Source organism: Euleptes europaea, chromosome 17 (assembly GCF_029931775.1).
Source record: "Euleptes europaea isolate rEulEur1 chromosome 17, rEulEur1.hap1, whole genome shotgun sequence".
Taxonomy (NCBI): Eukaryota; Metazoa; Chordata; class Lepidosauria; order Squamata; family Sphaerodactylidae; genus Euleptes; species Euleptes europaea.
The window spans coordinates 48,876,923-48,898,224 of NC_079328.1; the positions used below are offsets into that span (position 1 = coordinate 48,876,923).

Consider the following 21,302-nt stretch of genomic DNA (forward strand, 5'->3'; position numbering starts at 1 on the left):
TAAAACCTGAGAGCTCTGAACGGCTTCTCATCAGAATCCCCAGGCTGCGAGGCATGGTTCCCTCAAAGTGGGCTTACACACCTCTGCCTCACTTTCGACCCTACTGAAGAAGGGGCTACAGCTCTCCCCTACTTGCCCATTGTCCTGAAAAACCCAGCTGGGGGGGAGGTACCGAAGCATCAGAAGCCCCTCATAGCTGCTGCAGGCTCCGCAGTTGCAGAAGAAGGCCCACACAATTTAATCGTATTAGTGCTCAAGCTTTCCTTAAACTGTGCCATTCGGATAATGGATGGCAAATTGTGCTTTAGAAAGATCTTCTGCAGAGGGAAGGGAGGGGGGAAGACTCCTCCCTGTACATAGGAAATTAGCAAACTCGTTTCCTGTGTGCAAAAAGCCCCCCCCCCACAAAGAAGCATTCAAACACACAGTGCTCCTTGACAGTAGTCTAGGAAAAATAAACTTTACTGTACAGTTTAGCCGCCTGAGACTACAGGCTATGGCTGAGAGCTTTGGAATTGCGTCCACTTGCTTAACGCCCCGCCCCCCACCCACCCCCAATGACGTGCTGGTGGTTTCAGGCATGCAAAGATCAGCACAAAGAAAAAGACACTTCCGTCCTCCTGAGGCACGCCATGCATGGAAAGGGAAAGGACGCACAGTGCTGGCTGCGGGCCCCCGCTGCGTGTGCAGAGCTGAGCGCATGTCCCGCCCCACTGCCCTTGCTTAGTGGCATGAAATCCTCCTCTAGGCAGATCCTTCATAGAAGGTCTTTGCCATGGCGTGGCCCACTTTCAACACCTTTTTCTCCTTGGCATCCGGGCCCAGGTGCTGGCGGGCCAGTTTCACCCAGTACTGCTCCGTCCTGGAGAGATAGTCCGTGTACTTTTCATTAGGCTGGATGGATGGGTGCTCCTCTGCTTCTGTGGGGGGTGGGGGGGAGCAGAAGGGGAGAAAATGCAGGTGGTTAAGCAGCAGCCAAGCAGAGATGCCCACCTCCTCTATCACCAGTGTTCAACCTTGGCAAGGAAGTGTCTTGCACGAGTTATCCCCAGCCCCTTCTGCATTATTTTAAATTTATTTATTAAATTATTTATACCCCACCCTTCCTTGTGGTTCAAGGCAGCTTACTCTATTTATTTATTTTTGCCATCAAGGCTTAGCTTACTTATGGCGACCCCTGATGGGGTTTTCAAAGCAAGAGATGTTCAGAGGTAGTTTAAAAATTGCCTGACTCTGGTATTCCTTGGAGGTCTGCCATCCAAATGCTAGCCAGGGTCAGGGCTGAAAGTGTGAGACAGGCCCAAGATCACCCAGCAAGCTTCTGTGGTGCAAGCGGGGATTTGAACCTGGGTTTCCCAGGTCCTAATCCAACACCTTAACCACTACGCTACACTGGCTCTCAGCTTTCTCTAATACAATAATAATAATTAACAGTGCTATAGCTGGCAACGGGAATATCTACACAACTTTTGCATAGGAGAACCTATCTCTGTTGGCTAATACACAATCAGCAGCAGGTATTTGGCTCTGGAGCTGAAAGAGATAATAAATTTGCTAAATCAGAGTTCTGATCTGTGATGTTCCAACATTGCTCTGGTACCTCCTCATGAACTTCAGCCCTGACCCCAAAACCTTCCTTTTCACACCACTGCTCAGGGGAAGCCTCATTTGAAAGATTGACCTCTGAATTAAACTCTGGGCACCGATTTCCATCAGAGGCCTCGGTCAAGTCAACCTCTTTGGCTCCACATTTTCTGACATCCACATTATTACTGACAAAATGCCATCGCTTGAACACATGAAGCTGCTTTCTACTGAATCAGACAATCAGTCTATCAAGGTCAGTATTGTCTACTCAGACAGGCAGTACCTCTCCAGGGTCTCAGGCAGGGGGTCTTTCACATCACCTACTGCCTGATCCTTTTTAACTGGAGGTGCCAGGGATTGAACCTGCGACCTTCTGCATGCCAAGCAGCTGCTCTGCCACTGAGCCACGGCCCCTCCCTGTGCATGGTGCTTTGCTGAGTACAGATGTACGCTCCCCCACTTACAATCCAAAATCTGAGGCAGGGAGGAGAGGCAAGGAAGCATTGCATTAATTCCAATCTGACACATATAGGCTTTGTTTCAGGATGGGCACGGACTGAGGCATTGTGCCAGAAGGCTTTGCCAAAAATGATCTGTAGGAAGCAAGTGAGCTGAGATCACACAGGCTTTCTGGAAGGGGGGTCCAGACAAAAGGGGCAAGAAAAGCTGGGAGGGGCTGTGGCTCAGTGATAGAGCATCTGCTTGGCATACAGAAGGTCCCAGGTTCAATCCCCGGCATCTCCAGTTAAAGGGACCAGGCAGTAGGTGATGTGAAAGACCTCTGCCTGAGACCCTGGAGAGCCGCAGACAGTATGAGTAGACAATACTGACCTTGATGGACCAAGGGTCTGATTCAGTATAAGGCAACTTCACACGTTCATGTGAAAGGGACAGCAGGAGATTTGGGGGAAGCAGGAGATTGCTGGGCAGCAGGCGGGATTTGTTTCACTTATTTAGAAGATTGATATGCCATCTTTCCAGAGGCCAGCACAAGGCAGCTTACAACTAAGATAATAAAGCAAACCATGAAAGCGCAACTATTAAAAAACAAAGACATCAAATTCACCCCAGATGTACTTAACGGATGCAGAGAACGTGGGTCCTGACCCAAACCCACCCACGCCTTTCAGGCATGCCCAAAGTCACAGATGCTGTTTCCAGCTAACCTTCATCTTCCTCGTCACTCTCCTCCTCCGAGTCTTCTCCTTCCTCCTCCTCTCCTCCCTCAGCACCCTCCGCTTCTTCTCCCTCATCAGACTCAGATTCTTCAAGCCACTCCTGTGTTTCTGCCAATATCATGGGGGGGGGGGGGGAAGAAACACCGAAAAAGAGGACACAAACTTAGCTGCAGTAAGAAACATTCCCACTTGCCAGGTTTTCTAGGGCAAAGAATGCAATGTTTAGGCACCCCATTCTCTTTCATTTTAGAAATCCAGCAGCATCTGGGCAGATAATCAGCTGGACCAAGGGTCCCCAACGTGGTACCTGCGGGTGCCATGGTTTTTCCTCAGCAAGGCTTCTGATTGGCACTTACAGACTTTAATAGCTGTGCATGTTTTTAAAAACATTGCTTCGGCACAAGGGCCTTCACTGTGGGGCTGAAGGTAAGCTGCAGCAGCCATTTTGTGACATCCATTTTGTGGCTGCACCTACCACGTTGTGTCAAAATGACAATTGTGCCCGCAGGCTCATAAAGTTCAGGGACCCCTGAGAGCTAGAGCTTGGCCTGGAGAGAAGAAGAAGAAGAGTTGATTTTTATAAGCCGGCTTTCTCTACCACTTAAGGAAGAATCAAACCGGCTTACAATCGCCTTCCCTTCCCCTCCCCACAACAGACAGACACCCTGTGAGGTAGGTGGGGCTGAGAGAGCTCTAAGAGAGCTGTGAGTCTGTGACTAGCCCCAGGTCACCCAGCTGGCTTCATGTGTAGGAGTGGGGAAACAAATCCAGTTCACCAGATTAGCCTCCACCGCTCATGTGGAGGAATGGGGAATCAAACCCAGTTCTCCAGATCAGAGTCCACTGCTCCGAACTACTACACCACACTGGCTCCCAAACACAGAGCTGCAAACACAGACCAGTGGCATCCCCGACCATGAAACAGCTCGGGGGAAAAAGCCCCCGGGTAATCCAGGCCTCAGGTACTCAGACAGGGAGAAAGTGCCTGGCCAAAGAATAGGGAGAAAAGGCTGCTGATCAGTGCTTACTAAGGGGTGACAGGTGAGGCCGTACAGCAGGGCTGCATCCTGGAAATGCAACCCTGACACAGAAGCAGCTGCCTGAGGATCCCAGCCTGGTCTGGCTCCCAAGAACATGTTGCTTCCCCAAACTCTTCCACGGACCAAATCGGAATAATTTAATCAGACGGGAAAGCTGAAGGAGCACCACAATCAAAGCATTGAGGGATGGATAAGAGGGTACCTTCAGCCCAAATGAAGGGACTCTGCCAAACATTTCAAGAGCCACCCACAAGCCAGAGAGCTTAGATTCACGGAGCAATGAAGAGGATTTCCCTGCAGGGATTAACCCAGGCCAGAATTAGCCTGGATGTGTGTCTCTCTACACACACACTCTCATGGCTACATAGAGCCCATGCTCTATAAGCCATTCCAAATAAATGCAGACTGGTGTCAGACACACAACACAGTGCTTAAAAGTGTCTCACCTTGTGTGTGTTTTTAAAAGGGCTTGGATTACCATCGTTTTAAAACCCATTTTTATGTGACAAATGTCTGCTCAGAAAGAACTTTGGGTGGGAGACAAAAAAAACAGGAAGCATTTGAGTCCCCGCCCCTTGAAACGCTGCTTTGTAATTGGCTGTAGTGTTTACTGTGAGAAAAACGTCACCCCCCCAGCCCCCCTGTTCCGAGCCTTGGCTTATGCAAGGAGATGAGGACAATTTGACTTGGACTGATCTCATGAGAGATCGAAGAATCGGGTTTGATCATGATCGGGAAGACCTGGACATAGTGAGGGCTGGGCGCAAGGTCATCTCTGAGGGACGGAAAACTCATGCATAACCCCAACAAAAAACTGAGTCGGACCAACGGAGAAAGTAGGTCACAGTACCCACGCATAAAAGACCTAAAAATGCAAAATGAAGAAGCATACAAATGTGTACTCGGCTTGCCAAGCGTTGTAACAGGTATGGGTCCTCCCCATCCCTCCTGCCAGAGATCCTTTCACTGGAAATTCTGGGGATCACATCCAGGACCTTTGGCACACAAAGCAGGTGGCTGCCCCACAGACAAGCCCCCCCGCACTCCAACCACACCTCCCACCCACAAAAAAAAAAACTTACTGGGGTCCATCTCCACTAGGACCTTCCATTCTTCCATCTTGTGGATGTCGAGGGCATAGAGGTCATTGAGCGTGAACTGGCGGTCTCCCACCTCGAACATCCCCCCGTAGACGTAGAGCACCCCGTGCTTCACCGCCAGCATGGCATTAGAACGCGGGCAAGGCTCCACCTGCTGGCCAGAGGCCTCGCCTCCTGTCACGTCTTCTTCACTCTCCGATTCCGAGCTCTGCTGCTCCACCGTGGGGCCCGAGATCGTCTCCTTAATGGTCATGATGGTCCCATCTTCAGCCACCACCTCCTTTACGATCTCCACAGGGCCTGGATGGGTCTCGCCAGAGCCCTCGGGCAAAGCTGAGGAGGAAAGCTCCGCCCCTTGGCCTCGCCTTCTCTTCTTCTTCTCAGACTTTGGTCCCTGGTCACAAAGGGGGGGGAAAAACTCAGCTTGTCAGGGAGAACGTTTAAACATGCAATCCTCCATATAATTCTCCCCAGGGAGGGCTATGCCACATGCCTTTGCTGAGTGCAAAGATCCACCCGCTGCAGTAAGCAAATGTCTCTTTATTCTCTCCACTACAAGAGTCGTTGGCAAGCTGAAGGGTACTGCAGAAAGGAAGAAGAGTCTTCCTTTAGAACAGCTTTATGTTTCCCAGCTGGATATTTGTTTTGCCTCTCCATTATGTTGAAAATTTCTCCTGTCTTGGTTATTTGAAGGAGCCCCAAACATATACTTTCCTCAGAGAAGTTACATGACTTGTCACACCATGAACACATGAAGCTGCCTTGTAGTGAATCAGACCCGTGGTCCATCAAAGTCAGTATTGTCTACTCAGACCGGCAGTGGCTCTCCAGGGTCTCAGGCAGTATTCTTTCACATCACCTGCTTGCCCTAATCCCTTTAACTGGAGATTCCGGGGATTGACCCTGGGACCTTCTGCATGCCAAGCAGGTGCTCTGCCACTGAGCCATGGCCCCTCCCCAATTAGTAACACGGCAATAGCAATACTTATCACTTCTACAGTACTTTGAACCACTCAAGGGGGTTCGTGTGGATTATCACGTCATCACACATAAAGGTAGGCCAGCGTAACAATCTTCATGTTACAGTCGGGGGCTACTGTGAATGGCTTGCCCAAGACCGGCTAACTCAGCAGAGGGGAATTTTATCTGTGCCCATTTCCCAGACCTTCAGCTGTCCGGGGAACCACCGGTTCTTCGCCAGGTCGTAGAAATAAATATCGTTGAAGAAATCGCCCTCGAGGCGCTCCTCCTCTTCTTCGTCGTGGACGCCACCAAAGAGAAGGGACCGGTTGTTCGGGCTGATGGCCACCGAGAAGCCGGAACGAGGCGTGGGCTTCACACCAGAAGGGGTTAGCCGAGTCCAGGCCCATTTCTCTGAGAAACGCAAGAGGAATTAAATGAGCAGGTAGGGGAGGAAGAAGCACAAACGGCCAGTGAAAAGAAAACTTTTTTATCTTGAGACTTTTTGACATTCTAGCCCTACCGATCTTTGATGACCCCAAAGTCTAACCAATGGTGACCACTTAATTTGGCCCGGCATCTGTGCCGGGGATATAGCCCCCCTCCCCTGTGAAAGGCGTGTCACAAATTACACACTGGTATTTCTCAAGAGCAACTTATATTTTTTGTGAATATGAAGTATTAGTAAAGAAGCTTCTGAACACGTGAAACTCCCTTCTATGGAGTCAGGCTGCTGGGCCACCTACCACAGTGTTGTTGATGGCTCTCCAGGATCTCTTGTGGAGAAATCTTTTCCAGCACCAGTTACCGATAATTGCGGGGTTTTTTTTTTTTTAAATGGAAATACAAAGGATTGAACCAGGGATCTTCTGCATGCCAAGCCTGTCACTGAACCACGGAGCCTTCCTGCCCCTGAACCACAGCCCCTCCCTCTTAAAATGGACTGCTTTGTTGCTAACATGGCTCAATGGTAGAGCCATGTGCCTGGCACGCAGAAGGTCCCCAGTTCAGTCCCATTTTAAAAAGGATCATGATGTAGGTTACGTGAAAGACCTCTACCTGAGACCCTGGATAGCCACTGCCAGTCTGAGTAGACAAGGTTGACCTTGATGGACCAAGGGTCCGATTCAGTAGAAGGCAGCTTCACGTGTTCTAAATAAGAAGTAAATCTGGTCCCACCATCACCAAAACCAGATACCACACCTTTCTTCATCTAACCACCAGCATTCCTTCCCCCCATCACCTCATCTACCAAAGGGTATCTGCAGAGAAAACCATCCAAGGTGTCTCTCATGAGTGAGCCAAGCCACCACAACTAAAGCTAAAACACAACACAGTTCTAAGTTCCCATTTATGGGTACCAGGTGGCACCAAGACCTTCTGCTCACCTGAGCCTTCAGCCTTCAACAGGAACATGTCTGTGTGGAGAGTGCCCTTGTCCACGTCTTTTTTTATTCGCTAAGAGAAAGGAAAGAAAGAGGATAGAACTACAAACTGTTTCCCTCCCCACGCTTGGGACAGTTAGCGGAACAGCAAAATGCCTGGAATTTGTCTTGCAAAAGCAGCAGTCCACAAATCCCACAAGAACCTCAATAAAAACCACCACAGCCTCGATGGACCACCTATAATACCTGAGCTGCCACAGTGGAAAGGTGTTTTTAAGACTTCCATCTTTAACATATTGCTCCAACAGGCCACAAATTCTTTTTAAAGAACAGAAAGACAGCATTATGCAACATGTGTCAGATTCTGCCTAACTCCAGCGTGGTGTAGTGGTTAAGAGCGGTGGTTTGGAGTGGTGGAGTCTGATCTGGAGAACTGGGTTTGATTCCCCCACTCCTCCACATGAGCGGCAGACGCTAACCTGGTGAACTGGATTTGTTTCCCTGCTCCTACACATGAAGCCAGTTGGGTGACCTTAGGCTAGTCACAGCTCACTCAGCCCCACCTACCTCACAGGGTGTCTGTTGTGGGGAAGGGGATTGTAAGGATTCTTCTTTAAGTGGTAGAGAAAGTCGGCATATAAAAACCAAGTCTTCTTCTTCCATAGAAAACCTCATGTGTGAAAGCATCTGGCAAATCATACTGATGCAGGAGTTTGTGTTCTCAGGGCTGCATCCTGCAGGTACTGCTATTAGTGAGGATGCAAGCAGTTCGGCATTAAGCACACCTTTTCTGGTCCACCATCAGAAGAACGGCAAGGGATGGTCTCAATCACCGTTGTCTAAAAGCTACATGATCCTTGGTGAAAGCACTTGGTATATTTAAAAAGAACCTGGTAATGTGTGTGTGTGTGGGGGGGGAGAGTGGGAGCAGTGGGGGGTAAATACTTTCAGGAGAAAATACCAATATTCTGCTCTCAAGACACACAGGCAATAGATCCTGCAAAACATGACGAGAGAGAAAAAATCCTCCCTCAAAGAGATTAACATCATTGCTCCTTCCACTCCTGGAAGATCAAAGGTGGTTTCAGAGGGTAGCTGTGTAGGGGGGAGGAGGAGTAAGAGGAGGAGGAAGAAGAGGGAGAAGGGTTGGTTTTTATATGCCAACTTTCTTTACCATTAAAGGAAGAATCAAACCGGCTTACAATCACCTTCCCTTACCCTCCCCACAACAGACACCTTGTGAGGTAGGTGGGGCTGAGAGAGCTTTAATAGAGCTGTGACTAGCCCAAGGTCACCCAGCTGGCTTCATGTGGAGGAGTGGGGAAACCAACCCGGTTCACCAGATTAGCCTCATGTGGAGGAGTGGGGAATCAAACCCGGTTCTCCAGATCAGAGTCCACCACTCCAACAGAAAACCTGAGTCGATGGAGTGGGGGGGGGGCACCCCAAGCATCAGCCCAACCCCCCGAAGCTTGCTGGGCGGTCTCTAGCAAGTCAGTGTTTTCCAGTCGAGCACAGCTCCTGGGACTGGCTACAGTGGCAGCCCACCCAGAGCCCTTGGGAAGGGCAGGATAGTGCCCTGGCTCAGATCCTCATTACCATCTCATTGTACATTGACAAAGGGACCACGGATCCGTTTCGAAACCTCAGCTAATGAAGCAGAAGGGAAGGCAGTGGCGGCAAACAGTTTGACATGAGAAGACGCTCCCTCTGGCTGATCCAGTGAATTAGCTCCTAATGAGCTCTGCTCCCAGGCACTACAGAGAAAGGTTTTGCGCCTCCTTGCCTGTGGTTTTCTCATTCTCAAGAGGGTTAAATAGAGTGTATTTAAGGCCCTGGAACCGAGCAGGAAAATCCTTTTGGTGAGGTTTTAATCACCCTGATGCTCGGCTTGGCTGACAAAAAAACAACAGATCTGTATCTTTATTTAAGAAAATTACTCCCCTGCAAACTCTCCACTCTCAAAGGCTTGTGAGATGGCTTCCAGCCTACATAAAATATGAAGATATTTTTTAAAAGGCCACCCATAAGATCGGCAAGTTGACAATAAGACAACTGTAAAAGCAATGGACAATAAAACCAGCAGGTTAACATAGTGGTAAAAAATAAGTTACCACCTAATAAAACCAGCATAGCGAGAACAATATAAAAAATACGCTACACCCAGCAGAACCTGATGCACAGAAGCAGGAGGCTGTGACTGGCGGGATGAGATTTTGAATGTTCTGCATTCAAAAACTCCTTGAAAGTAGAAAGCTAGCCCTTCCTTTGCTTCGTGTGCTACCTTTCTGCTTGCATGGATGTTTTTTTAGCCTTCAAGGGCATTCCAGGCTGTTTTTGCCATCTGAAAAGGGGCATATCCATTCTACCTCCTCAGTCTCTGGCATGTGTGAACCATGCCACAGCCACATGAGGAAAGACCTTAAGTTATGTAGGTATTTACATAAAAGACCTACAGGAATAAGGAAAAGTCACAAGTAACTTTTAGCCTGTTCACAAACCCTCTGGGGACAGACAACGGCTGCTTAAGCATCTGGCAAGCAACCATCCCGTGCAAGGAAACCTGTCTGGGCATCACTCACCTGCTTGGAGTAGCCTCCGTAGACGAGGACATTGCCTTCAGGAGTGGTGGCCAGCTGGCAGCCGGACCGTGGGGATGGGGCCACCCCCGAAGGAGCCAGCTTGACCCAGGCAAAGGTGTCCAGGTTAAAGGCATAAGCGTCGTTGTAGTAGATGTAATCTCTGGTGGGAACAAACGCAGGAGAAACAGGCAATGACCGGAGAGAGATGGCAAGCGGTACCTTAAAAACTGTTCCCAACAGAGCTGAGGAACTCCAAACGAACCAAGAACCACCAAGAAAACTTCTGCATCATCAGGAGGCTTGTTTTCCTCCTGCCCTGTGGATCTCTGCTCTTCCTGGGTGGGGAAAAAGGCCCACTAACAAAGTGTGTTTCCTTACCTTACCATTCTGAGGACATCGATGGACCAAGGGTCTGATTCAGTATAAGGAAGCTTCATGTGTTCATGTGACTTCCAGACTGCCCGCAGCAGGAGAAAACTGCAAGGATTCTAATAAGGTCAAACGATGTATGCCAACCACATCCCTTTGGGGGTTATTCATCAAACTGCCTTGTAATTGCTCTTCCCTTGCTTATCTCCAGCATCTAGTAATTAGTTAAAGGTATATTGCTCCTGAATGCAGAAGCTCTTCTTTTAGCTATGAATAGCCAGGGAATGATTTATAATAAAAATCATTTTTTAAAAGAAGTTACATGTTCAAGCAGGCATTAAAAACAAAACTTCTTGCATTTTGCTTGGAGCATTAATCTGGAAATGGGCCCTTCTTGTGGTCACTCCCAAAGCCCCATGGGACACCCGAAACGGTTGTTTGGAAGGGGGGGAAACTAAGGAATACATCAAAATGCATTCGGATTCTGTCCACGCCTGAAGTTGCTGGCCTTGGTCCTGAACACTACACAGATCCTTCTAACACACATGAAGCTGCCTTATACTGAATCAGACCACTGGTCCATCAAGGTCAGTACTGTCTACTCTGAATGGCAGCAGGACCTCAAACAGAGGTCTTTTGCATCATCTACTGCCTGGTCTTTTGAACAGGAGTTGCCAGAGTTTGTACCTGGGACCTTCTTCATGCAAAGCAGGGGCTCTTCTATTCAGCCACGGCCTTTCCTCAGTATGAACACATGAAGCTGCCTCGTACTGAATCAGACCATCGGTCCTACAGTCACCTTCCCTTCCCCTCACCTCAACACCCTGTGAGGTAAGTGGGGCTGAGAGTGCTCGAAGAGAGCTGCGACTAGCCCAAGGTCACCTAGCCGGCTTCATGTGTAGGAGTGGGGAAATCAAACCCAGTTCACCAGATTAGCCTCCACAGCTCATGTGGAGGACTGGGGAATCAAACCTGGTTCTCCAGATTAAAAGTCCGCCGCTCCAAACCACTGCTCTTAACCACTGCACCACACTGCCTTTCAGCCACTAGCCCCACCCTGCCTAGGGCTCTGGTGAGATGCCTCCACTGCAGACTGCCAGGCGGCTTTCCTCGGCACCACGGCTTGTAACCCCAGTAGTCAACAGGGCAACAGGGAACACCCCTTCAGCCAATTGGAAAGACTAGGATGGGGATGAGCGGGAGGAAGGGAGCCCAAGCCGGCAGGGCCGCAGCCAGCAGTCCAAAGCCTGAATTGACCAACCTGGCGCTTTCGTGGAACCCTCCGAACACAATCAGCTGCCTCCTGCACACCACCATGCGGTGCCCGCTGCGGCCGGAAGGACCTCCCGCGACCCTGAAAGAAAGGCAAGAGCACTGAGCTGCAACAACCCCACCATCCACCCCAACTTAGGACTGTTTAGCTTGGAAAGGAGGCTAAGGGGAGACATGATAGAGGTCTATACAATTATGCATGGTGTGGAGAGGGTGCACAGGGAGGTTTCCTCCCTCTCTCATCATACTAGAATGAGGGGTCATTGGCTGAAGCTGGAGGGTGACAGATTCAAAGCAGAGAAAAGGAAGTATTTCTTCACACAACACATAGTTTTGTGGAACTCCCTGTCCCAGGATGTGGTGATGGTTGCCAATTTGAAAGGCTTTAAGAGGGGAGTGGACATGTTCATGGAGGAGAGGGGTATTCAGGGCTACTAGTAAAAGTGGATACTAGTCATGACGCATGCCTATTCTCTCCAGAATCAGAGAATGCCGAATATATTGTGTGTGTGTTAAGTGCCGTCAAGTCGCTTCCGACTCATGGCAACCCTATGAATGAAAGTCCTCCAAAATGTCCTATCTTTGACAGCCTTTTCAGATCCTGCAAATTGAAGGCTGTGGCTTCCTTTATTGAGTCAATCCATCTCTTGTTGGGTCTTCCTCTTTTCCTGCTGCCCTCAACTTTTCCTAGCATGACTGTCTTTTCCAGTGACTCTTGTCGTCTCATGATGTGACCAAAATACGACAGCCTCAGTTTAGTCATTTTAGCTTCTAGGGTCAGTTCAGGCTTGATTTGATCTATAACCCACTGATTTGTTTTTTTTGGCAGTCCACGGAATCCGTAACATTCTCCTCCAACACCACATTTCAAAGGAATCTACTTTCTTCCTATCAGCTTTCTTCACTGTCCAGCTTTCACACCCATACATAGTAATAGGGAATATGATGGCATGAATTAATCTAGTCTTGGTGGCCAGAGTCACATCCTTACACTCCAAAATCTTTTCTAGCTCCTTCATGGCTGCCCTTCCCAGTCTCAGTCTCCTTCTGATTTCTTGGCTGCAGTCTCCCTTTTGGTTGATGGTGGAGCCAAGGAATAGAAAGTCTTGAACAATTTCAATTTCCTCATTGTCAACCTTAAAGTTGTGTAATTCTCCTGTAGTCATTACTTTTGTTTTCTTGATGTTCAGCTGCAGTCCTGCTTTGGCTCTTTCTCTTTTAACTTTTAGCAGTAGTCGTTTCAAATCTTCACTATTTTCTGCCAATAATGTAGTGTCATCAGCATATCTCAAATTATTAATGTTCCTCCCTCCAATTTTCACCCCATATGCCGAATATATTAGGTGCTGTGAAACACAGGCAGGATGCTGCTGCTGCAGTCGTCTTGCTTGTGAGCTTCCTAGAGGCACCTGGTTGGTCACTATGTGAAGAGACTGCTGGACTTGATGGGCCTTGGTCTGATCCAGCAGGGCCGTTCTTATGTTCCCCATGCCTCTTCTGGGCCACTTTGAGAACGGCTGTCCCTCCTACATGTTCCCGTCACTACATTCCCGCCAGCCCGCCTGTGTGTTTGGCCCTTCTTTTCCATTGGCACCAAGCTTGTCTTCTCCACAGGCAACCTAACCCCCCTTCCCTGGGTCTGTTTTATTTATCAGAAACAAAACGCTTCTCCGCCTCCTCCTTGGGAAGCGTTCCAACATCTGTGCTGCGGGGGCGGAAGCCTGCTTTTGTTTTGATGCTAGCCTGACAGAGTGGGGGGGGGGGAGAAGCCAACTTTCTGCTACTCCCTCCCAGCGGCATTTTGATTGCAGGGTGGAAGCGAAGAGAGGAAAGGCCAGGCGGACTCGAGGCACAAAGCAGCCATTAGAGGAGGCGAAGAGCCGACGCTTGGCAGGCACGCGTCTCCAGCATCTTCATGCAAAAGATTTCAGGTGCAGGGAAGCACCTGGCCCCGCCCGGGACTTGGAAAGTCGCTGCCATCCAGCTAGAAAGACCCACCGGCTGGCACGGAACAAAATTAAATAGTCTCCCCAAGCCGGAGAAACGCAAGTACATGAACACATGAAACAACCTTCTACTGAATCAGACCCTTGGTCCATCACGGTCGTATTGTCTACTAAAAGAAGAGTTGGTTTTTATATGCCAACTTTCTCTACCTTTTTAAGGAGACTCAAACCAGCTTACAATCTCCTTCCCTTCCTCTTCCCACAAGACACCTTGGGATTCTATGATTCTAACACATGAAGCTGCCTTATACTGAATCAGACCCTCGCTCCATCAAAGTCAGTATTGTCTACTCAGACCAGCAATGGTTCTCCAGGGTCTCAGGCTGAGGTCTTTCGCATCACCTACTTGCCTAGTCCCTTTCACTGGACATGCCGGGGATTGAACCTGGGACCTTCTGCCTGCCAAACAGATGCTCTACCACTGAGCTACAGCCCCTCCCTCCTGAGGTCCCTCCCAAACCCATCAACCCCAGGCTCTACCCCCAAACCTCAAGGAATTTTCCCGCCCAGAGTTGGCAACCCTAGCTGCAGCTAAAACAACCAGGAGCCCCTGGCACCTTAGAGGCTCACTAATCAGTCTTTGGATTTAAAAAGATCAGGTGCGCACACAAACAAGCCTTGGAACTAGGAAGTCCTAAACTGCATGCAACAGACAAAGCAGCCCTTACTGTTTCATCCTAGTGTTATATTTTGTGTGTGTGTATATAAAGTGCCATCAAGTCACAGCCAACTTATGGTGACCCCGTAGGGTTTTCAAGGCAAGAGACGTGTACAGGTGGCTTGCCATTGCCTGTCGCTTCATAGCAACCCTGGACTTCCTTAGCAACCTCCCACCCATATACTAATCAGGGCAGACCCTACTTATTTTCTGAGATCTGACAAAATTGTGCTAGCCTGGGCCATCCAGGTCAAGGCAAGAGACATCCAGAGGTGGTTTGCCGTTTTCTGGTGCTGTATAGCAACCCTGGACTTCCTTGGTGGTCTCTCATTCAAGTACTGACCAGGGCTCACCCTACTTAGCTTCTGAGATCTGACAAGATCAGGATACTCTGGACCATCCAGGTCAGAGTCTAGTGTTATTAGGGAGAGGAATATGTGAATTCAGGCTCATTCGTTTCCCTCCACCACCACCCCTTTTACATATTCTTTGCTTCTCTGTCTTTAAATTAAGTGTCCCCAGAGGCTCAAGCATATGAACAGCCCAACCCGGGACACACAAGGCCACTTACTTGATCTGCTCCCATGCCTTGCTGGCCAAATGCAAGACCCAAAGGTCCTTGTAGTGGTAAAACTGCTCCCCATCTGGCGAAGCAAACTCCCCGCCAAAAACCCAGAGCTGCCCACCGCCCTGAGCGACCACTACGGCCTGCCAGAGAAACAGAGAGAGAAAAAGAGAGAATTCAACTGATGCATAACTTTTAAAATGCAAAGCATATCCCAGTCTCCCTCATTCTCCCATTCCAGCAACCTTGGATTGTTTTTATTCCCATTTTACAGACAGCAGGACCAAGGCTGAAAGGAATGCACCCGAGTTGACAAGAAGGCCACAGATCTGAACCCAGCACTGCTAGAATTGCAAACCAGAACTGAGCCCACATGGAGTAGTGGTTAGAGTGTCAGACTAGGATCTGGGACAATCAGGTTCAAATCCTCACTCTGCTATGGAAATTCACTAGGTGACCTTGGGCCAGTCACACACTCTTAGCCTTACCTACCTCACAGGGTTGTTGTGAGGAGAAAATGGAGGAGAGAAGAATGTTGTAAGCCATTTGGGTTAAGAACATAAGAAAGGCCATGAAGGATCAGACCAAGGCCCATCAAGTCCAGCAGTCTGTTCACATAGTGGCCAACCAGGTGCCTCTAGGAAGCCCACAAGCAAGACGGCTGCAGTAGCAGCATTGTCCTGCCTGTGTTCCACAGTACCTAATAGCATGCTCCTCTGATACCAGAGAGAAAGGGTATGCATCATGACTAGCATCCATTTTGTCTAGTAGCCATGAATACGCCTCTCCTCCATGAACATGTCCACTCCCACTGGGAAGAAAAGTGCAGTATAAACGAAGTAGAAAAAAACCAAAGTCTTCCCCTGGCAAAGGTTCCTGTGACTTTAGCAATTGGCAAGCGGCGAAGGGGAACACCATGCCTCAGCGGGAGCAGAAAAGCCGCAAAGCCCTGAACGCTGATGGGTATTTGGGAGCAACAGGAAAAGAAAGTTGTGTGTGTGTGCGTGTGTCTGGGAGGGGGGGGAAACAGTCTGTGTTGATTTGCTCCAGAGGCCAGTGTGTCCAGCCTAAAAGAAATTTAAAAACATGAAAGGAGTAAGTCAATTGTAATTCCAGAGGATGCTTTGCATTTGGCAGAGCACCATCTTCTGGGCAAAGCTGTTCATGGCGGGCAGTATATTACAGATGAAGCATTCCTCTCTACCGCCACCCTCGCTGGAAATTCCTACGTTACCAGCATTAAATTCCCAGGATTTTTTAAAATCTGTTCACTCAGATATTTTTCATTTCTACAGATCTGGCAAAAAAAAATGTCTACCCACCAAGACAAGCAAAGGCAGCATCTAATAAGATGGGGAAGGGCTGTAGCATCTGCTTGGCATGCAGAAGGTCCCAGGTTCAATCCCTGGCATCTCCAGTTAAAGGGACCAGGCAAGTAGGTGATGTGAAAGACCTCTGCCTGAGACCCTGGAGAGCAGCTGCCGGTCTGAGTAGACAATACGGACTTTGATGGACCGAGGGTCTGATTCAGTATAAGACAGCATCGTGTGTTCATGGCTTTACTTATGTTCTGGGGAGGGGCTGTGGCTCAGTGGTAGAGCCTCTGCTTAACATGCAGAAGGTCCCAGGTTCAGTCCCAGGCATCTCCAGTTAAAGGGACTAAGCAAGTAGGTGATGTGAAAGACCTCTGCCTGAGACCCTGGAGAGCCGCTGCCGGTCTGAGTAGACAATACTGACTTTGATGGACCACGGTCTGATTCAGTATAAGGCAGCTTCATGTGTTCATGGGGAGGGGAGTGACAGGGGGAATCTCAGGGCAGAGTTGCTGAGTCCCTGCCATTCTTCAAAGGTTTTACCTGATGAGCGCAACGCCGGGGTGGCGGGTTGGGGATGTCGATTTTAGCCCAGGTGTTCTTCCGAATGTTGTAAATAAAGAGCTCATTGTAGAGGAAAGTCTGTTGGGAGACATCAAGGCAGGCAGTGGTTGCAAGAATCTTCCCCACATGGGACACGTTTGGTTTATTCTCTTATTTCATGGCCCACCCCACTCTCAAAACTTTACATACACGCACACCCTGGACATGTGTCTGTAGCCCGTCAAACACTCTGGGCAGCAACGCTGATACTTTTACATGCTGCAAAGCACCTAGTGTGCTGCCATAACAAAGTATAAGGTCATTACCATAGCAAGATTAGCCAATTACAAACTTTAAAAAGCAAAAATAAGGCCCAGCCTTTTCGAAACTGAACCGTTGCATGAATTCGACCCTTGGACAGAAGCTTCCAAGGAAGGAACAACCCAGAATGACCCTATGTGCCACCCCATGAGAGGGATTTCAAGAAGCCGGTGGCCCGTCTTTGAGGAACTCTGGGAGTCAGCGTGCTGTAATGGTTACAGTGGAAGACTAGGGCTGGGGAGAGCCGAGTTCGAATCCCTCCTTGCTAGGAAACTTACTGGGTGACTTTGGGATCTTTCGCAGCCTAACATACCTCACAGGGGTGTTGTGAAGATAAAATGGAAGAGGGAAGAAGAAAGCATGCTACCCCAAGCTCCTCAGAGGAAGGGCAGGATAAAAATGCATGTAATACGTAAAAAATAAGATCTAAAGGACGGTGAAAGAGGAGAATAGGTAACCACCCTCATTCCCCCACCCCCCCACAGGAGACAACTTTGGGTAAAATGAGGCCAAGGAAGATAAAGACAGAGGGGAACTAGTTTGAGTCACGCTTTGCCAATTTGGGATCACGACTGGTTTCTTCCAAATATTTGTAACAAACATCGGCCTTTACAAAATTCAGACAAGATGTTCGCCTTTTGGACAGAAGGCAGACAAGCTCCTTTGGAAAGATGAGTGTGCACATATGCTCAGTGTGAGCCTTAAAACACTAAACTAAATGCAACCTTTCATGAAGACTGTTTGATCCTGTATCCAGAGGTTATGAACCCCTGAAATGCAGATGACAGTCAGGAAGTTGCACAGACCCCTTCTATTGGAATCCAGCTCACCCCTTATACGAGGAGGGGAGGGCTGTGGCTCAGTGGAAGAGGCTCTGCTTTGCACACAGAAGGTCCCAGGTTCAATCCCCGCACCTCTAGGTAAAAGGACCAGACAGCAGGTGATGTGAAAGACCTCAGCCAGAGACCCTGGAGAGCCGCTGCCAGTTGGTGTAGACAAGACTGACTTTGATGGACCGAGGGTCTAATTCAGTATAAGGCAGCTTCGTGTGCTCACGTGTGTGTGTGTGTGTGTTCAAGGACATATGAATGGCTAAAGACTCCATCTGGGATTGGGAGATATTCTTTACTGGGGTCCCATTTTCCCATTAAAAATGCCATGTAAAATCCCCCAGAAAACAAAGTATATCTTGTTAGGGGGAGGTGAACAGGGGTTAGGAGATGGAAGAATAAACAAAATTTATACTTTACTTTTTGGCCATTGAAATATTCACCTCCAAACAGAATTAGTTCGTCTTTCTCAGGATGCGCAGAAAGAGATGCGTTGAGTCTGAGACAGAAAGGGAGACCAAGGAGCAGGAATCAGTGTGTGCGGGAGGAACATTTTATTTTATTAGATTTTTATTCCCTGACCAGGGTCAGGCTCAGGGCGGGTCACATCAATAATAACAACATTACGTTCAATTTCAAATACAATATATATTTACAATATATCATATAGTAAATTATAGTGGAAAAGCTTGTAGTAAAATCCACTTAAACAGATTAAGACCGAGAAATCTAGACGGTGCCTATAATATTAGTAGCAGGCCAGCCAGGCGAGGATGAGAAGAAGAGGAGTTGGTTTTTAAATGCCAACTTTCTCTACCACTCAAGGCAGAATCAAACCGGCTTACAATCACCTTCCCTTCCCCACAACAGACACCCTGTGAGGTAGGTGGGGCTGAGAGAGCTCTAAAAGAGCTGTGACTAACCCAAGGTCACCCAGCTGGCTTCATGCGTAGGAGTGAGGAAACCAACCTGGTTCGCCAGATTAGTGTCCGCCACTCATGTGGAGGAGTAGGGAATCAAACTTGCTTCTCCAGATCAGAGTCCACCACTCCAAACCACCGCTCTTAACCCCACACCACACTGGCTGGATAAGGCAGGACCAAGATGGACCAGGGAGGCCAGCTATGGTGAAACCGTCACTGCCAACAACCGTAGGCCTGGTGGAACATCTCGGTCTTGCAAGCCCTGCAAAACTGCACCAAATCCCACAAGGCCTGGGTCTCATCATCAGAGAGTTCCACCAGGCCAAAGCCAAAAAAGCCCTGGTCCTTGTTGAGGTCAGCCAGTCATTTCTCAGTCGGGGGACCACTAATAAGTTGGTGCCAGGAGAGCATAACATGTGTTATGAACACCACTGGAATTGGGAGGAGGCTATGGTTTTGTGCTAGAGCGTCTGCTTGGCACACAGAAGGTCCCAGGTTCAATCCCCGGCAACAGCAGTTAACAAGATTTCAGGAAGCATGTTTTAGGAAAGATCTTTGTCAGCACGAGATCCAAAATTTGGAGGGGGAGAATCAATCAAAACTCCAGGATGCCTCTTACCTTGGCAAAGGTGGAGGGCAGATGGTCTCCAGCACTTGCATCTTTTTAGCATCCAGGGTCTGGAACTCAGCAATGAGGGCCTCGAGATCCTCCTGCAAACAAAAGCCCAGGTTGCCTCTCTGTGCGCCACGAAGGATATGTAGGAAAAGACGTCGCTCAAAATTAGAAATTTGTCCCAGAGAATGCCTGGTATGGCCTGCTTGCAGAAGTGGCAAAGCCCCAGGAGAAGGGGTCAAATGAAAACGCTGCATAAACCCCCTTGAATTCCACAACAGAAGGAAAACAGGACTCAAATGCAGCAAAACATAAAATTAAAGACCACGCTGGAGGAGTCTCTCTCCCCCCTCCCCAGGTCAGGTTGTGGCAAAAAGAGAAAGAGGAAGAAGCGTTGGTTTTTATATGCCGACTTTCTCTACCACTTAAGGGAGACTCAAACCGGCTTACAATCACTTTCCCTTCCTCTCCCCATAACAGACACCCTGTGAGGTAGGTGGAGCGGAGAGAACTGTGAATAGTCCAAGGCCACCCAGCTGGCTTCGTGTGGAGGAGTGGGGAAACCAACCCGATTCACCAGATTAGCCTACGCCGCTCATGTGGAGGAGAGGGGAATCGAACCCGGTTCTCCAGATTAGAGTCCACTGCTCCAAACTACTGAACCACTATACCACGCTGGCTCTCAAAAAGCACCTCCTCCTCTTCCACACAGGGTTTGGGGATTCATTCCCTTCTCTCCTTCTCGGAGGCATCACCAAAAGACAGTACAGCAGAGTGGTTAGAGTGTCAGGCTAGGAGCCAAGAGACTTGGGTTCAAATCCCCCCTTCAGCTTCACTGATCCGGAGCCGGTCGTCCCCTCGCTGCCTAACCTACCTTGCAAGGTTGCTGTGATGATACAATGAAGGAGGCAAGAGCCGGGTACACTGCTCTGAGCTCAGCCGAGGGACAAAAGTCTCCTCCCCACCCCATTTTCCCACCGGCTGCTGCACACCTTAAAGACTTACTTCGTGCATTTTTATCCCCCTATTCCGTCAAAGAATTCAAACCAACAATGGCACATATCAACCCCCCATCTCCCTTTTGGCCTCACAACAACCCCGCGAGGTGGGCCAGTGATGTGGTAAAACGGGGTTCACGGGGGAGAGGGAGACCCAACATTGTTATCAAGAAAACAGTTTATTTGCAGCTGCTGACTCAGAGGCCTTAATGGGCAGAAATCTCTGAGTCCCGATTATACTGGGGAAGAGATATTTATCCAAATTCAAGTTATGACGATACATCAACAAGTGATGCATATCTGGTTGTATTACAGACAGAAAGGCGACTCAGTGCAGTTGCAGTTTCATCCAGTTTCTCCTATCATTGTTTATCGTTCACTCTGGACACTCCATGACATTTCACCCACTGCCTTCACACACAATTATCCTGCCCAGCAACAGACTCCCCTTGCTATCTCAATACATTTACAGAACATTTACAGAAAGGGGAAAAGACTATCACAAACTACTAAGCCAAAACACCTAAGTGGATCCTCCACATTCAGAGAAAGTCTACCTTGCTGTCTCACCAGGCTGAGTCCCGCAGGGGAGCAAGGACCTGAACCCAGACCTCCTCCACCCTAGACGATCCCGCCCCGGCTCAGACGTGCGGCCTGGCCCCCACCGCGCCGCCCTCCTTGCTTGGACGGGCTGCAGCACCTGACGGATCCCTGCCTGCCCCTGCCAGGCTCACCTCCTCTTTCTTCGCCCTCTTGGACACCTTCTTCTCCATCTTGGCCGCGGTTTTCTCGGCTCCCTTCCCCTTCTTCTCCTTCTTGGCTTTCTTCCCCATCTTGGCAGCCGAAGAGCCCCCACCCCACCCCCGCCGCCCGGACCCCCGCGCGCGGGACCCACGTGGCCGCCCTCTTGCCCCGCCGGGACCCCCGACCGAGGTCACTTCCGGCCGGGAACAGCGGAGGAGGCCGACGCTCCCCTGCCTGGCCCGGCTGCGCCCTCTGCTGGCCCGGAGGCCGCGTTGCAGCACCGCCCGGCCCGGGCTGGGCTTGCAAGAAGAAGCA

General features: G+C 49.4%; 1 protein-coding gene across 1 annotated transcript; it reads right to left on the bottom strand.

The window, feature by feature from the left end:
• Nucleotides 1-735: 735 nt before the first annotated feature.
• Nucleotides 736-21,091, bottom strand: KLHDC4 (kelch domain containing 4). Its single transcript, XM_056862215.1, has 12 exons — nucleotides 20,978-21,091; nucleotides 19,252-19,343; nucleotides 18,130-18,208; nucleotides 16,559-16,657; nucleotides 14,709-14,845; nucleotides 11,463-11,555; nucleotides 9,833-9,992; nucleotides 7,254-7,323; nucleotides 6,071-6,279; nucleotides 4,888-5,299; nucleotides 2,754-2,873; nucleotides 736-920 (listed from the first exon to the last, which is right to left on the bottom strand). The coding sequence occupies exons 1-12, from the start codon at nucleotides 21,074-21,076 to the stop codon at nucleotides 745-747; spliced, it is 1,746 nt and encodes a 581-aa protein (XP_056718193.1). The 5' UTR covers nucleotides 21,077-21,091; the 3' UTR covers nucleotides 736-744.
• Nucleotides 21,092-21,302: the final 211 nt, after the last annotated feature.

Bases quoted from the DNA above. Each gene is read 5' to 3' on its own strand.
- KLHDC4 (XM_056862215.1), bottom strand. From the start codon at position 21,076: ATGGGGAAGAAAGCCAAGAAGGAGAAGAAGGGGAAGGGAGCCGAGAAA. The intron at 14,846-16,558 runs GTAAAACCTTTG...TTTCTCTGGCAG, and splicing joins CCCGGCGTTGCGCTCATCAG to GCCGTAGTGGTCGCTCAGGG. The intron at 5,300-6,070 runs GTCTGGGAAATG...CTTTGTGACCAG, and splicing joins GGTTCCCCGGACAGCTGAAG to GGACCAAAGTCTGAGAAGAA.